Source organism: Rhinolophus ferrumequinum, chromosome 10, assembly GCF_004115265.2.
Source record: "Rhinolophus ferrumequinum isolate MPI-CBG mRhiFer1 chromosome 10, mRhiFer1_v1.p, whole genome shotgun sequence".
NCBI lineage: Eukaryota > Metazoa > Chordata > Mammalia > Chiroptera > Rhinolophidae > Rhinolophus > Rhinolophus ferrumequinum.
The window spans coordinates 50423158-50441632 of NC_046293.1; the positions used below are offsets into that span (position 1 = coordinate 50423158).

General features: G+C 36.1%; 1 protein-coding gene and 1 pseudogene across 4 annotated transcripts in view; one reads left to right on the forward strand and one right to left on the reverse strand.

Annotated features, from left to right (window-relative positions):
* SPATS2 (spermatogenesis associated serine rich 2) overlaps positions 1 to 18475 on the forward strand; it is a 106661-nt gene that overhangs the window by 71141 nt on the left and 17045 nt on the right. For all 4 annotated transcript variants that reach the window (XM_033117456.1, XM_033117457.1, XM_033117458.1 and 1 more), the window contains 3 exons: positions 5876 to 6137; positions 7313 to 7480; positions 9863 to 9998. In XM_033117456.1, the coding sequence (XP_032973347.1) occupies positions 5876 to 6137; positions 7313 to 7480; positions 9863 to 9998 (566 nt within the window). The remainder of the gene's footprint in view (positions 1 to 5875; positions 6138 to 7312; positions 7481 to 9862; positions 9999 to 18475) is intronic.
* LOC117028628 (60S ribosomal protein L35-like) lies at positions 1786 to 2566 on the reverse strand (annotated as a pseudogene).

Genomic DNA, 18475 nt, shown 5'->3' on the forward strand with positions numbered 1-18475 from the left:
AATTTCTTACTTATCTTCCAGAATGTTTTATGCATATATGGGCAAATATGAATATATATTCTTTTCTTTGCCTGCTATTTTTTCATGTAGTATTTCTTGGAACTTATTCCATGTGAGTATATGAAAAGCTTTCTTATTTTTTATGGATGTATAGTCATCCTACTATTTGGATGTAACATAACTTATTTAACTAGTCCTTTTATTGATCAACATTTAGGTTGTTTCGAGTCCTTTGCTATTATTAAGACTATCTCAGTGAATTACCTTGTACATATATCATTTTGCATATGTGTTGACCCAGGATAAATTCCTAGAAGTGGAATTACGAGATCAAAAGAGTATATGCATTTTTGTAATTTTGGTAAGGATTACCGATTGCCATGGAGAGTGCCACTTTGCTCTCCCACAATAACCGGAGAATGCCTGTGTCTCCATACACTCAACCCTGTCAGCCCCACAGTGTTATCAAACTTTTTGACGTTTGCTAATCCAGTAGACAAAAAAATGATATTGTAGTGCAGTGTTTTTCCCCCAATGTTTTTATTGTGGTAAAATACACATCACACTTACCATCTTAGCTGTTTTTAAGTGTGTAGTTGAGTGGTATTAAATACATTCATAATGTTGTGCAACCATCACCACTGTTCATTTCCAGAACTTTCGTTTTTGTTTTTTGTGGGTTTTTTTTCTAAGCCAGTGTTTGCCAATGAAGGCTGTATATTTTATTTCTTTTCTTTTCTTTCCTTTTTTTTTTTTTTTTTTTAATAAAACCATCCTCCGTCTTTTTTTCCAGATTTGTTGGCACCTAATGTTACTTTTTTTTAATTTAGTTTTTTTCTTTTTTTTAAAATTAATTTCAGGTGTACAAAACAATGTAATAGTTAGACATTTATCATTTATATCGCTCACAAAGTGATAACCCCTCTCCCCTAATCTACTACCCCTCTGACATCGCATGCAGCCATTACATTTCGCTGTCTCTATTCCTAATGCTATACTCCACTTCTTGTAAATATATATATATATATAAAATTGTAGTTGACATTCATTATTGTTCAGCTTCAGCTTCAGGTGTCCAGTGCAGTGATCAGGCATCTACATCATCCCTGAGGTGGTCTCCCTAATGAGACAAGTATCCAACAGATAACCTACAAAATCTTTACAACATTATTGATTACATTCCCCAAATTGACTTTCGTATCCCTGTGGCAATCTTGTGGTTACTGATTATGCTTTCTAATCCCCTCACCTTCCCCCGTATCAATTTTATTTCTTTTTTTATTGAGGATAATTGACACATCTAACATTATATTAGTTTCAGATGTACAACATAATGATTTGATATTTGTATTGTGAAATGATGCCACAATAGTCTATTTAACATCTGTGACCATACATGATTACAAAAATATTTTTCTTGTCATGAGAACTTTTAAGATCTACTCTCATAGCATTTTTCAAATATGCATCTCTAGATCTCTTTTCATCTTATAAAACTGAAACTCTATGCTCCATTAAAAAGTAACTTTTCATTTCCCACTCCCTTGGCAACCACCATTCTACTCTGTTTCTATGATTTGACTACCTTAAGTACCTCATATAAGTGGAATCATACAATATTTGTCTTTTTGTGACTGGCATATTTCAGTTAGCATAACATTCTCGAGATTCCATCCATGTTGTAGTATATTGCAGAATTTCCTTTGTTTTACAGACCGAATAATATTCCATTGTATGTATATCACATTTTGCTTATCCGTTTATCCATTGATAGACACTTGCATTGTTTCCATTTTTTAGCTATTGGGAATAATGTTGCTGTGAAATGGGTGTACAAATATGTCTTCAAGACACTGCTTTCAATTCTTTTGGGTACATACTCAGAAGTGGAATTGCTGGATCATAGGGTAATTCTAGTTTTAATTTTTCGAAGAACTGCCATACTGTTTTCCACAGCAACTGTACCATTTTACATTCTCACCGACAGTGCACACGAGTTGCAATTTATCCACATCCTTGCCAGCTCTTGTTTTCTGCTTTTTTTTTTCATCAGCCAGTTTATGCTTTATTGACACCGTGATGCTCAGGCCTTGACCACATACTTCCACAGTGGGTGCAGCCATGTCTTCTGCTTCTGCTGCTTGGTCTTCAGTTCTCTGTTCATGCTTGTTGAACCGGTGGCATGGCACGCGTTTTCTTGGGTAGCAGATCCAGGGGCTTGTACTTCTTGCCCTCGTAGAATTTCCTGAGGTTCTCTTTCTGAGTCTGGTTAATGACGGTGAGAACACGGGCGATGGGTTTGCGAGCAACTCAGATCTTGGAGAGCTTGAAGCCTTGCCGCCTGTCACTTGGGCGTCGCTCAGCTGGGACAGCTCCACCTTCAGGTCGTCCAGCTGTTTCAGCAGCTGCTCCTCGCTGCGGTCTCCAGCCTTAATCTGGGCCATGGCTGCACAGCCCACTGCAGCCGCCTCCTCCCGTTTTGTTTTTTTGATAGTAGCCATCCTGATGAATGTGAGATAGTATCTCATTTTAGTTTTGACTTGCATTTCCCCATTGATTTGTGATGTCGAGCATCTTCTCATGTGTCTGTTGGCTGTTTGTGTATCTTCTTTGGAGAAGTGTCTGTTGAAGTCCTTTGCCAGTTTTTTAATTGGATTTTTTTTTTGTCATTGAGTTTAGGAATTCTCTGTATATTCTGGATATTAATCCCTTATCAGACATATGATTTGCAAATATTTTCTCCCATTCTGTGTGTTGTCTTTTTACTCTGTTGATACATTGTCTCTTGATGCACAATTTTTTTCTGAATTTTCATGAAGTCCAAGTTGTCTATTTTTTCTTTTGTTGCCTGTGCCTTTGATATCATATCCAAGAAATCATTGCCAAATTCAATGTTGTAACACTTTTGTCCTACATTTTCTTCTAATACTTTTAGTGTTTTAGGTCTTACATTTAGGTCTTTGATTCATTTTGAGTTAATTTTTGTATATAGCATTAGGTAAGGTTCTAGCTTTATTCTTTTGCATATGAATATCCAATTTTCACAAGCACCATTTGTTGAAAAGACTGTCCTTTCCCCATTGAATGGTGTTGACATCCTTGTCAAAAATCATTTTACCACATATGTGAGTTTATTTCTGGGCTCTCTATTCTATTTCATTGGTAGGTATGTGTATGTCTTTATGCCAGTACCACACTGTTTTGATTACTGTAGCTTTGTATTAAATTTTGAAATTGGGGTTTGAGTTCTCCAATTTTCTTTTTCTGAGGTTGTTCGGCCATTTGGGGTCCCTCAAGATTTCCTTATGAACTTTAGGTTGGTTTTTCTATTTCTACCTAAAATGTCATTGGAATTTCAATAGGGATTGCTAAATCTGTTTGGATTCTGACATTTTAACAATAAGTCTTCCAATTCGTGAATATGGAATGTGTTTATTTATGTCTTTAATTTCTATCAGTAGTGTTTTATAATTTTCATTGTACAATGGTAAATTTAATTCCTAAATATTGTATTCTTTTTGATGCTATAATAAATGGAATTGTTTTGTAATTTCCCTTACCAGATTGTTCATGTATAGAAATGCAACTGATTTTTGTGTATTAACTTTATATCCTGCTACTTTACTGAATTTGTTTATTAATTTTAACTGTGTGTGTGTGTAATCTTTAGAATTTTCTACATATAAGATCATGTCATCTGCAAACAGATAATTTTACTTTTTCCTTTCCAATTTGGATACCTTTTACTTTTTTTTTTTTTTTTTGCCTAATTGCTCTGGCTAGAACTTTCCATACTGTGTTGAGTAGAAGTGGCAAAGGGGGCATCCAGGCCTTGTTCCTGATCTCTGAAGAAAAGCTTTCAATCTTTCACCATTATTCTCTGTGGGTTTTTCGTATGTGGCTTTTATTATGTTGAGGTTGTTTCCTTCTCTTTCCAATTTTTTGAGTGTTTTTACATGAAAGGGTGTTGAATTTTGTCAGATTTTTTTTTTTTTGCATCAACTGCTATGATTATGTGGTTTCTTTCTTTTTTCCTTCATTCTGTTATTGCAGTGTATCACGTTGATTGATTTTCTTATGTTGATCCATTCTGGCATTTCAGGAATGAATGCCACTTGGTCGTGGTGTGTAATCCTTTTAATATGCTGCTGAATTTGGTTTGGTAGTATTTTGTTGAGGATTTTTGCATCAGTGTTCATAAGGGATACTGGTCTGTAGTTTTTTTATAGTGCCTTTGTCTGATTTAGGTATCAGGGTAATGCTGGCCTTATAGAATGAGTTAGGATAGGAAGTGTTCCCTCTTCTTTAATTTTTTCAAAAAGTTTGAGAAGAATTGGTATTAGTTCTTCTGTATGGATGTGTCTTTTTGTTTTTTGGGTTTTTTTTAAGGAGGGCTCACAGTGGCCCATGTGGGGATCGAACTGGCAACGTTGGTGTTATTAGCATCACGCTGTAACCAACTGAGCTAATCAGCCACCCCAGTTCTTCTGTTAATGTGTGATAGAATTCACTAGTGAAGCTGTTGGGTCCAGGACTTTTCTTCGTTGGCAGATTTTTTATTACCGATTCAATTTCCTTACTAGTTAAAGGTCTATTCAGATTTTCTATTTCTTCATGATTTAGTCTTGGTAGGTTTTGTGTTTCTAGGAATTTGTCCATTTCATCAAGCTTATCCAGTTTTTTGGGCATACTCTCTCGGCATAGTACTCTCTTACAAGTCTTCATTTCTGTAGAATTGGTAGTAATGTCCTCACTTTCATTTCTGATTTTAGTAATTTGAGTCTTCTCTTTTTCTTAGTCTACGTAGGCAAAGGTTTGTCAATTTTGTTGATCTTTTCGAAGAATCAGCTTTTGGTTTCATTGATTTTCTCTATTGCTTCTCTGTTCTCTATTTCATTTATCTCTGTTCTAATCTTTATTATTTTCTTCCTTCTGCTAGTTTAGGGTTTCGTTTGTTCTTATTTTTCTAGTTCCTTAAGTTGTAAAGTTAGGTTGTTCGTTTCAGATCTTTCTTGTTTGTAATGTAGGCATTTATAGCTATAAATTTCCCCCTTAACACCACTTTCACTGTATCCCATAAGCTTTGGTATGTTGTACAGACAGTTCCCAACTTATGGTTGACTTATGATTTTTTGACTTTGTGATGCTACTATTGCAACAGCAATAGTATTCAGTAGAAACCATACTTCGAATTTGATCTTCCCCCATGGTAGCAATATGTGGTGTGATACTCTCGCACGATTCTGGGCAGTCGCAGCTCCCAATCACCATGTACGTGATCATGAGGGTGAACAACTGATAGATACTCTACAGTGTATTCATTGTGTTAGATGCTTTTGCCCAGCTGTAGGCTAATGTAAGTGTTCTGAGCACATTTATGGTAGGCTAGGTGGGAAGGCAGTTTCCTGAGGCTTCCTCCTCTGCCATCTGCCTAGAATCCTCTGCAATGCAGTTTTAATTTATGTCTCTTACTAGACTGAGGTTGCATTTCATTTCATATGTTTATATCCTATATAATTTTTCTATTGGGTTATTGTTTTATTTGTTTTATGTTAGAGCTCTCTATATATTTAGCTCTTTGTATATAAGTTGCGCATATTTTTTCACATTTTGTAATTTATCTTTTGATTTTGCTTATGGTGGGTTTTGCCATGCACAGATTTCTTATATTTATGTGTCTGAGTTTATCCAAAGTATTTTACATAATTATTTTAGTCAGTAGTTCAACATATACAGAAATATGTTCAATTTCTGGAAGAGCATATGAGAAATTAGTAACTTGCCTTTGGGTAACTACAGTTACCTCTGGGGGGAGAGGGGGTTCTATTTCTTTCTTCTTCTTCTTTTTTTCTCTCAAATCTTGAATAACCATTAGAACAAAAAGAAGAAAAGCAAACCAAAACCTGCAGCAGAAGCAAGTAGCAGTATCCCAGATTCCAGTAAATCGGTTTCCATTCAAGAGGAGCAATCTGCACCTTCTTCAGAGAAAGGTGGTATTAATGGTTACCATGTCAATGGTGCCATCAATGATACTGAGTCTGTGGACTCACTCAGTGAAGGTATGGAGACACTGTCAGTAGATGCCAGAGAATTAGAGGACCCTGAGTCTGCCATGCCACGTTTGCTGGACCGAGCAGGTGAGTTTATTAACAGGTCTTTGAAAAGTTGCATTCTGTTGAAAATGACCGGGGCTGCCTGGTTGAGAAAGCGGTCAATTAAATCTAGTTAGTCTTTTACTTTTTAGTTTTTGTTACCTCATGTGGAAGAGTCATATTTTGAAATTATCAGAGACCTAGAAAAATACAATTCTTGTTCTTTTGTCTCATATTTTAATTTTAGTCTAAAGCAGTCTTGAGGGAAATCTAACTTAATCCCTTCATCTTAGAGACTATAGAAAGTGACTTTAAGATTTTTATAAATTGCACACTTATTAAGGAAAATGATTATAATGAGTTGATGTTGACATTATTATTCTAAGATGTAACACAGTGAGGAATATATAATAACTGTAATCCCATAGTTTTCATGAGAAATAGACTATTAGTTTTTATAATCCCACATCGGTTTTTCTAATAAAAAATTAAGATTAATGTTAGTTGTAAATTCACATATCTTGTACATTTTTTATTATTAACCATTTTGATGAGGGCTGGGAAGATATTGGGAACATCTCTTTTAAAATAGTTTTTTAAATTACTTGTTTGTTAATCCAGTTCCCCTTGCTCTGTTGTTGCTGGCTTCATAAATGCAATGCCAATGTAAGAATTATGCTGTACTTTCAGATGTTCTTTTATTGATTAGTTTGCACACACACAAAAAGATTTAGAGAAAAATATAGCACCTACAGTGACCTCAAACAAACCAAAGACAGTGGCTTCCATTTTTTTTTGGAGCTAGTTCTCCTCTCATGTCCTAACTCTTTGCCCTTTCTATTCCCTAAAGCTTTTAAAACTCTTCCTTCCTTAGGACAGTGTAAAACTCTTTCTTCCCCAGTGTAACTTATAGAAGTTACCAGAAGTTGGTCATGTTGACTCTGTTAACTTCCTTGTGCCCAGAGTTACAGGGAACAAGCTAGCCTATCTAGAGATGGGGAACACAGACTCCTTTTCTTCATTCGGGATGCTGCCTAGAGCTGAGTCAGATGCTCCTTATAGCCTCGCCTCCCTGATTCTGCTCGGTTGATTTTGTTTATAACCATTTAAGAGGCATAGTTTTGCTTAAAACATTTTTACCCTTTTTCTTTGTGTACACGTAAGACGGCCTGATTGATTTACCCTTAAATTTTGCTAAAATCCTCATGTTTCTCTGACAGGATCCGTGCTGGAAAATGGTGTCTCTGATTTTGAGTCCAAGTCTTTGACTATGCACTCTACTCAGAATTCTCAACAAAATAGGAATGCTGCTAAACCTCTCTCAAAACCTCAGTTCTCAAATCTGGGCATGGAAGATGTTCCACGCTCCTCTACCAACAAAAAGCTAGGTAAGCTAGAGGCCTACCTTTCAGAGGAAAAAAAAGCATCTTTGTTTTTGGCTAAGAGGATAGATTATCTCTTTGTTCCCATAGATTAGGTCTGAGGTCAGGAGGTAATCCTTTTACTGACTTCCAGGCAGTGACTACCCAGCTCTTCCCCTGACTTTGTACACAGTTGTAGTGTGATAGTAGTTCAGATGCTATACAATCTTGTTATAGTATCTGGGATTCTTTTTGCGAATGAGTGTCAAACTCTACTGCCAGAATGACTTTTATGCTACCATTAATCTGTTCTTTTATTTGCTTTACTGTAACTGTTTGTGCTGTTTCCCCCATTTTTATCTCCTGGTTGACTCAACACTAAAAAACTCTGCCATCTCAGACATGACATTTGAAAGAAATATTTTCATTTATCTTCACAACTTAATGCTCTTACTAAAATCTGTCAGACTCTAGCTTTAAACAAGATCATTTTCTCTTAAGTACTTAGCATCAACTGGTGGTAGCTCTTTGCTTTTTTTAAATTTAACTATAATAGTTATTTTAAATAATCAGTATATAAACAGAGATAATAGCCCTTTTGAGTGTCATATGTCTAAGCATGGTGGTCCACTCCACTAAACAAATGAAACATAGACTGTAAAAGACACTTGTAACCTGTAGCTCTTTATTGAATTATTTATTCCACATGAGCTAAATTTAATTAGTGAAGCTCTCCTTTTTCATCTTTCTAGCATAATCTTCAGTTTGGTTGCAGAGAAGCAAGTCTGAGAATATTCAGTCAAGCAAAATAAAGGCACAAGCCTTGAAAGCTTTTAGGTAGATTTTAAATCAAATTGAGATGATGAAGAATTTAAATAAAAAATGAAAAATCTCTTCTGGGCACATTATAAATTTTTTAGATCTGTGATTACAACTATCAGTATATATATAACTTTGAAACTGTTAAATGTAGAAAGGTTAATAGAACTCTTAGAAACTGGTTAAAATGTGTTGGGTAGATAAATACTGTATTGTATCTTTATCTCCAAAGTTGGCTTATCCACATATAAATGCTTCAAACGGTATTACCGAAAGAACTTTTCAGTTTTGTAATGTCTACATGGTGAAATATATTCTAAATTCTGTCATTTACAGAGTTTTGAAAATTTAGTACCTGTTCAAATAATTTTTTTAGTCTTTTTTCCCTCTCTGTTTGATTTTGGCTAGTTTATAAAATTGCTGTCTTCAAATTCATTCCTTTTTTTAACAGTTTCTAATCTATTAATCCTACCCAGTGTATTTTTCATCTTAGACTTCTTTTTTTTGCATTTGTAGAGGTTCATGGGGAGGGGAGGTTTAAAAATATCTTCCATGTCTCTCCTTAACATGCTTTCCTCTACCTTCTTGAACGTATGATATCTGATTACATTAGCTGTTTTGATGTTTAATCTATTTGATTCTGCATCTGTGTCATTTCTGTATCATTCTGCATCTGTATCATTTCTTTTCATTATGGGTCATATTTTTCTGCCTTTTATATGCCCGGTAATTTTTTATTGGATGCCAGACTTTGTGAATTTTGCTATGTTGATTGCTAGATATTTTTGTATATTTAAAAATATTCTTGTGATTTGTTTCTGGGACTGTTACTTGGAAACAGTTTGAGACTTACTTTTAAGCTTTGTTAGGTGGAACTAGAGCAGCCTTTACTTTAGAGCTAATTTTGCCTCATTACTGAGGCGGTACCCTTCTAGGCGCTCTGCCTAGTGCCCCGTGTGGCTGGATGAACATGAACTATTCTTGCCTGGGTGAGGTCTGGGGATTGATTGTTCCACCTGCCCCTTTCCAGTGCTTCTTTTCCCTGTCTTGGGTGGTTTTCTCACACTCATCCATTCAGAATCCTCTGTACAACTCTCTCATCATTGTGTACCTGCCTCTCTCCAGTACTCTGCCCTGAGAATTCTGACTTTGGCCTCCCTGAATTCTCAACGCTGTCTCCTCAATTCAGGGAGACTTCCAGGCTCAGTTTAGGATTTCTCCTCCTTGCATTGCAGTCTGGAAACTTGAGGCAGTAAGTTGGGGCAATCATAGCCTCACTTCTGTTTCTGTGTTCTCAGTGAAAAAATACTGCATATTGTCAATTGTCTGAAAACCATTGTTTCAGATTGTGTGCGTGTGTGTGTGTGGGTGGGGGCTTGTTTAAGGCAGGAGGGTAAATCCAATTCCCAGTACTCCACCTTGGCCAGGATACTTATTTTTTTAAATCTATGAAAACATCAGTTTTTTTTTTTGAGGAGGGTGGCCATTTAGGAAACACTCTTAGTCCACATGTTTGTTACTTTACCTGGTTAGTTCAGATTCATCTTTCAAGTTTCCTATACTTTATTAATCATTGGGGTTCTTTCCAAGGTTCCAATATTGAAAAATCTGTGAAAGACCTCCAGCGCTGCACAGTGTCTCTTGCACGGTATCGAGTTGTAGTTAAAGAAGAGATGGATGCTTCCATTAAGAAAATGAAACAAGCTTTTGCAGAATTGCAGAGCTGGTAAGTTAAGTTGCATTTGATATCAGTAGCATAAAAATGATCATTAATAAAAATTGTCAGCCATTCGCCAAGTTCTTTACTTCCTGACTCCCTAACTACTTTAGATAGTGGGGAGAGACTTAAAAATCCTATGAGAGACAATAGCTTTCTGCTTCGTTCTGCTTCTTTTGGTCACAGTGTGAGAATGAGTGGGACAGAGAACTCATGATTCTGTAGAAATGGGCCTGACGTTGATATTGTTTGGAAAGGGACAAGTAATGACTGTGTTTCCCCGAAAATAAGACGTAGCCAGACAATCAGCTCTAATGCATCTTTTCCCCCGACCCCTTTCTTCCACCACCCCCTACTCCGGTTCAAGCCGTTGTTTCTCAGTCTAGTTGTGTAGGACACAGCTCCCTGGCCCATGCTGGTGTTATGAGCCTTGCACTCCCCCGGCTGAGGCAGCCGGTCGCCAGTTATCGGTCGGCCGCTCACAGCAGCTCTCGCCGGCTCCGGCCACTCACGCTGACCACTGGCTCTAATGCGTCTTATAGTAAAGTAAGACCGGGTCTTATATTAATTTTTGCTCCAAAAGACTCATTAGAGCTGATTGTCCGGCTAGGTCTTATTTTCAGGAAAACACGGTATAGAGTAGATCATGCATCCTTACTTTAAAGTCTGTCTTTTAACCAGGAATCTGTAACCAACAGCATGATATTTTTGAACAAAATTATAAAGTAGAAAAAAAAAATCTGTCTTTGTTTTCCTACCTTCTTTCATCCTTCCTAGTGCACCCCACCCTAATAGTCTCTTCTATGCCCTATTATCAGTCATTGATTTGTTTTAGTTTTGTGTTTTCAAGCTGTTCTAAAGAAACTCATATCTTCAAATATACTAATATGTATTCTGTAGGGAATACACAGTTTGGTAGTTAAAGAAGCTTGAAAATACTTTTTTAAAAATTTTACTTTTGGACTTTTCAGTGCCTTTCAAATGTTAGTGTGCATTGTAAATCTGTAAGAGGGAGCTATGCTATGCTGTTTCTCAAATGTATGTGAGTATAAAATCTTTTGAGGGGAGAAATATATTCTAATGTTTTCTAGAATACGAAAGCAGTTTTAACTATTAGATATTAGGTGTTAACTGATATTTAAACCATAACTAATTTCTGGGGAGTAGTCGCATTTTTAAAGGGACTTTTTTTTGAAAATGGAAAAAACTTAAGGAACAAACTAAGTAAAATGATGGGAAGACAGGCAGCTAGGTTGATGTTTTGGGATATAGGACTGTCCCCTCTGTTATTTGTAAAACTTGCCTGGATCCAAAAAATGAGAGGAAGTGTTCATGAATAAGAACAGTCCCCTGGGCATATATTCCACTGTGCCTCTGTTCACAAACTTAGTCTGGTTACTTTGTGCCTCAGCAGACAAGAGAGAGAGGGAGTCTCAATCCTCCTGTTCTCTGGAGTTGAAGGAGGGAGTGAATTAACAAAGATGTAGAATAAAGCCTCCAGAAAGTTACTGACTCCTGTATTTATCATTTGCAGAGTGTAAATCTTCCATTAAATCATTATAACCAAAAACTACTTTTAGGATAGATAATTCATCTATTAGTCTACCCATGCTTTGTCCTGAATTCCAAGTTTCCCCTTTCTGGCTTTATAGTGAGAAACTTAATGTCATATCTTCTGTTTTTCTTACAAACATTTTTGCTCCAGCCAGATTAGTCATTGTTTCAAAACTTAACATGCACATTTCCTCTTACGTATACTAGCTAATGCCACTTTCCCAGCCTTATATGCTCTCTAAATCCAACTAATTCTCCCAAACTTACCTTAAATTAAGTTCTAACTTCTGGAAAATTTTCTAGGTAACTGATTTGTCTTTCTACACTGGGAGGAAGCAATACGCCCTTTACCCTGCATTGTAGTAATATCAGATATTGTTGGCTCATTTGGAAAAGAATAAAGAACTAAGAGTAGGTCATTACAACTTTGCCTTGATAAGCCTCTGGTGTCCATGATTGTTTAGCTTATTGGTTCCTTAGCCACAGGATCTGATTCCATTCAGAACCAGCCTGAACCAGGAAGCTCAGTTCCGGGAGAGGGATTTGTGAGTTCCTGTTGACTTGGAACCCCGCCAGGGGGAGCCTCCTTCGATAAATGACAAATGAAATGGTTTCCTGCCTGGGAACTGTGTATTTAGGATTGATTAGTAGACATAGCAACCAGGTCAATTTAACTTGAGGAAAGAGATTACCTGCTCTTTCCTGCTGGTATAAAGCCCTTCTCTCTGGCCGATTGGGTTTTTAAACTACTTTCTTTCAGTGTCCCTTGTAGTTGTTACCTCAAGACATAATTGGCAGGTGAGGTAACTTCATTTGGCACGGAACAAAAGCTTGAAGTTAATGTCTTTTAGAAGCCATTTCTGTGTGTGTGTGTTGGTTATAGTATAAAAGCAAAGTAAAACGTTCTAATAAATATGCAACAATAAGATTAAATTACCCCTGATGTGGCACTAGGGGAATTATATGGATAACTGCTTTCACTTTGAGGCCAAATGAAAGCTGACACATACCTGTGGGAAGATAAAAATCAGAAGATTTCTAGTATGTAACAGATTTTAAATCTGTCCATATTGGTGATTCAATAATAATCCTCTCTGGACCCAAGTTTACTTTTCTTGTTAATTAATATAATATATTAATATGATTAACATACTATATAAGTTGTCATATAATGTGTTGGTGAAAAATACCAATAGGATACACACTCAGCTTGCCTTTTAAATAAAAATTTCTATTTTATTGAAAGTTAAAAGGTACTTACAAAAGGAGAAAATGGGTAAGAGAAAAATACTGTCAAGAGATTTGAGATTATACAACACATAAAGTCAATGTGAATCTGTGCTTAAGATTTTGAAAAATTTCCTAGCTGATTCCTTCTTGACCTTAGAAAAATTGCTTTTATTTGAACTTCTCTTTTTTTCTTATATTAAGCTACCAGTAGTCTTACCAAAGGCTTTTAGATCTTTAAATTTAAAGTCTGTATAGAGATGCTGGAATCATTTTATGAACCAGAGCACTTTAAAAAATGTCTTAAAAGCATAGAAATAAAGGAATGGGCTAGTGTAATGTATTATAACAAATGTACATATCAGTTTATAGTTTTAAATTATTCTTCAGTTTTTTCATGTTTAGGACATTGATACCTTATTTCTACTAGTCCTTACCTCCATGGGCCTCAGTGTTCTTCAATTTAAAAACTTAACTCTTTAACCATCTGTGAAAATAGCTAATAACATGTAAAGATTACAGTTTGCCAAACATATTCAATCATATGATCTGATTTATTTAGCCCGATTTCTGTCCTGTAAAGTAGGAATTTTTCATTCTACTTTATTATTAAGAGGGATTTGAGTCTTAGGTTAAGTTATTTACTTAACATGACATTGTAAGTTGCAGACTCAATATTGGAATCTATGTATTCTAATTCCCAGTAATCTTACGGTCTTCCTCCCATCCGTCATTGATGGCTCACTTCCCTACTCAAGCTTGGAAGAAGGCTGGAGACTATTGGTCCATGTCACATGTTATTTCCTCTTTAGCTTAAAGGCTATGTAGCAGAGAAACCCCACTGTAGGAGAATTTAAGGACTAAGGAATTTAGTCATTGTGGAACAGAAGAGGAGGACCAGGATTTTGATTGAGCCTATGGAAGCGTTTATAAGTATTTTTTCAGTTCAAAATAAAACTATAAGAAGGAATTTTTCCATCCAAATATTCAGTGTTCTTTTTGTTTTGTAATTCAGAAGGTCCTAAATCACTCTCCTTAAGTCACAACTTGGAGTGACTTGTGATTCAGATATTCTTCAGGTCAGATCTTGTGGGAAAGGTATGAAGGTTATGGGGAAGGTCACTATGGAGTGGAGTCATTAGAAAACACTTCTTGGAGGAAATGAATCATTATCAAACTTTGAAAGCAGCATGGAATTTACATTGGCAGAATGTATGAGAATAGAACACTGCATTTAGGAAATACAGTATAAGCAAAGGCATAGAAAGGACATGTAGGGACTCTACATAGTGTAGCTAAAGTAAGGGGGTAACATATACAGTGGTACCTTGGTTTTCAAACGTCTCCATTGACGAACATTTTGGTTTATGAACACCGTAAACCCAGAAGTAAATGCTTCGGTTTTCGAACACGATTCACAAGTCGAATATGTCACACGGCTTCCACTGAGTGCAAAATCCTAAGGCCTAGCTGTTGGCTGTTTTCGAACGTGGATTACGTTCGAAAACCAAGGTACAACTGTACTTGAAAGTAGTGAGGGATGAAGTCAGAGACCAAGGTAGAATGAGAGCATTTGATGAAAGAATCTGAATTTTGTGTATAATTTTTAAAGCTTCCATTATTCCAGAACTCTTATGTTTACTATATTTCCCATAATTATAACAATAGTTTTTTAAAATAGAAATGAAAGTCATGTAACTCTGCCATCTTAACACAATTTATTTTCTGTGTTCCCTCATGTCCCTTATCTACCTGCACACGTAATCTTACTAGTTGTAGTCATAGTGAGAGTGTAATTTTGAATTCTTTTCATTTAAAGTTATTTTTTATTTACATCTGTATTACTGCACTGTGTTAGTGTGTGTACATGTTTATTAAAGAATTTCTAGGCAGTGGATCTGGAATGTATAAGATTTATCAGAGTTAATATGAAGGCATTTATAATAGATATTCTGTTGAAACTGAAAAATCAAGATGAGTACAGACCATTAGAGTAATTATTGCTGTTGCCACTTATTGAGCTATTGTATGTCAGAAGCTTTTATGCACAATATCTCTAATGTATATAACAATATCACTTGTAGTATTATACGCATTTTACAGAAGAGAAAGATGGGCACAGAAAAAAATAATTTGTCCAAAGTCATATTTGATATTAAGTGACATTTTTCCGGTTTTCTTTTTCTGTGTCTTATCAGGTATCTGTTTGCCTTTACTCTTCAGTCTCCTCCTTCCTAGTCCACACATGTCTCCCTTTAGACATTGCAATAGTAATTCCAGAGGGAGGATTAAAAAAAACACAAATCACAGTTTCAAATGTAGATCTTGTCAGCTGCTCACTATGTGGCTTAACACTGACAATTTTTTCTTACCAACTAGAAGCTTGGACAGTATAAGTATACTCCCTGGTAATCTAGATTGCTGCTGGTTCTTTTTCCCTAAACATGCTGTAAAATATGATTGAGTATTGGTATCATGGTATCTATTATTACTTTAAAATGGAGATGTTTTTGACCACTGCAAAAGAACAGGAAGACCATCCATTGAGGACCTGTCTCACAAGTACAGCTTATATTCACATTCTAACTTCTTAAAAGCTACTTTAGACTCTTGAAATATAAAATCACATGTCCACATACTTTGTAGAGGACTCCTGACAAAGAGGAAACCATCAAAATTTTCACAAGATCCAAATTTGATTTAATAAGCTAGTTTTTTTTGTTTTGTTTCAATTCATTTTACCCCAGTTCTTCAGCTCAGTATGATGACCTGGCTACCTAACTGGTGTTTTTTGTTTTTATTTTGAGCTCAGATATATGTAAAATACTGCAATAAGGCCAGTGCTGGGAGTATGGACGTAGGTAAAAGATACAAAGCATCATTAAGTCTCTGCTAATAAAAACTACTGACAATTGGTTGTTTCATATGAGAAGAGGGAAGTGTCTTTAGAGAAATGAAGGTGTTTGCATCGTCTTTGCTTAGATTTCTGCTTTGAGTGCCTAATGGAATTAGAACAAATAGGTTTTAGGTTTTCAGCAATTAAAATCAAGTACAAATGTTTTCTAAGAACATTATTGAGTGGTTCAGAGTATTGTCCCCTGAAATAATTGGCTGTGGAATTACCAGAGTTGTGTTTCCATTATAACATTGTTTTCTAATGCAACAACCGTAAACAAATGATAGTTAACAATTCTTTGGTACTAAAGGCAATAGCTAGAATTAGCTACATGTTAAATATATTAATTAAAGGGATAGGCACAGTGTATCTTAGAGATATGAATGGTAATGCTGCAGAAACAACTATTCTGAGCAACTACATTGCACAAAAGCTTTAGAATAAGTTGAGCAAATGTGAAAGTAAAAAGTCCTGGTAAGGAGGGAAGGAAATACAGAACATTCAGACGTTTACCAGTCCTTTTCCTTAGTAACAGTGAACAATCATTTAAAATCATCTTTCATGATTGAAGAAAGGATTTGGAAATTCTCTACACTGTATAAGGCCACTGTATAAGGTTTAATAAGACCTAGTGTCTTTCTGAACGGAATCCCAGCAATATTTAGCTGAATTTCATTAGCACTTTCAGAATCCAGTGTGTCAGATGCGTATTATGGTGTGTTTCCATTCAGGAAAGCCTTAAGACAATAGTTGCAAGCTTAGTACCCCCGTGGATTGGAGTGAGCAAGGCAGCAGAAAGTCTGACAGTCTGAATGAGTCTTTCATCGCTCTCTGCGGGGACTCTTTGCTTGCAGTTATGGCATCTAAAACCTGTTGCCTCAAAACACAGGTACTTTTGAATCTCTTGGCCCATTGAGTGATCCATACTGGGAGCATCATTTAGCTTAGGAACAGATGGAAAACTGTAGCTTGAGTTTCTTCATTGTTAGAAAGTTGTAGCTCAGTAAATTATTGTTTTTAATTGTAAAAAATGCCTCTGCTATTTATTTTATGCTTAGACTACTTTCCACTTTTGAACTCTTTCCATCTCTATTTTTACTGCATATACCTCCCCAACTTTTTATTATGAAAACTTTCCAAAAACAAAGTTAAAGGATAGCACATAGATCAGTGTCATTTGCTCCATGTGTGTGTGTTTAGGTGAAACCATTTGGAAGTTGCAGACATCGTGATTCATCACCCCGAAATGCTTACTTAGTATATGAATGACCTAAAAATGTGGTCATTCTACACAACCATAATATATTATGTTATTATATTGTTTTGTGTTGGTCTCAGCCTTTCATTGTGATATTGTCAGCTGGGAATGCCCGGGGACACTCAGCTGGGCCCCCGCTACTGTGGTGATCCCCCACATGAACCAGGGTTGTGGCTGGACCAGCCCTTGTGGTTCTTACTATAATTGCGAGATCCATCACAGTAATAACATCAGGGAACTTTGAAAAACAAGATGTATTACTCTCAGGTTCTGGAGGGTACACAGCTCTTCCAGGGCCACACAGCAAGGTCAGGGGATGGCGGAGGTGGGGGGGTGGAGATCACACCTGAGATTCTGCTTTTGTTGGGGTCAAGAGAGGAATACATAGGGTTTTGTAGGTTTACTCTTTATTGGTGAATTTAAAACATAAGAATGTGAATTGAAGTGCAGAAAAGAAAAGTAGGGTCACTCAAGTGGTCAGTTATCTAGGTCACCCAGGGCTTTCTAAAAGGGGATCTTCATGGGTGGGGTGACCTGGCTTTTTATCTAGTTTTGTAGCTGGCAATATGTTTATTTGAGATGGATGTCTTTGAAGTGGACACCTCAGCAATCCAAAGTTTAATGTCAAGCACTTAACACCGTATGTATGTCAGCATTTATTCATTTTTGTATTTTAAAGACTTGTGAAAATTTAAGGGAAAATGGTTAATATTCATCAAGCTTTTCTCTGAGAAAATATCCCAACAGCTTCAGTTAACGAATAGATTCCTCTGTTTAATGCTTGGCTGATATCACAGGACCTTTCAATAGATATTGTATATAGATTGCAACATAAAAACAACAAACAAAAAGAAACAGAAGTATTTACTGCTGTTCAGTGTTTTGTGGCATGAAAACGTAAACTAATTTTTAATGTAGTGGTTGTATGTTTGTCCATGTGCTGCCCTAAGAATTTCTTATGATCACCAATGAGTCAGTCAAGCGGCAAAGTTTGTTTAAATGGGTGCTAGTCATTCTCACAGGAAAAAAAAGTACCCGATACTGCCACAAAAAAGTCTGATTGTGCAGAATTTTTTTCTTTGCCAAAAGCAAGGTCATGCGACATTCTACTTTTTATCATGAAGATTGTAAGCTACAAACGGCTTACATGTTTACTGAAGTCTTTTAATAAATAGTTTATAAGCTTTGTCAGATAAATTTGTTATATGGTGTCTGCATCTTAAGGTGATTCAGCAACACAACAGAACAGGTCATGTCACACTCGAGGCCCCGCAGCTCCTGTCTCTGTTGTGCTTTTGTTTTGCCTTTTAGGTATTGCAAATGTTGCCAGAGTTCTTGGAGCAAAATATTGCCAAGATTTGGGAAATGCTTTCCTAACAAAATATTCCTACGATGGTTGTGCCTTCTCTCCAGTCTGGTGCTTTTGGGTTAATATGCCAACCAAATTTGTTTTGTTACAAGTCTATTTTTTAACATCATGCATAATGATTATCTAACTTGTGTTCTCTGGCACTTACCTGTGCAAGATTTTGCTGCTTGAGGAAATGTCCC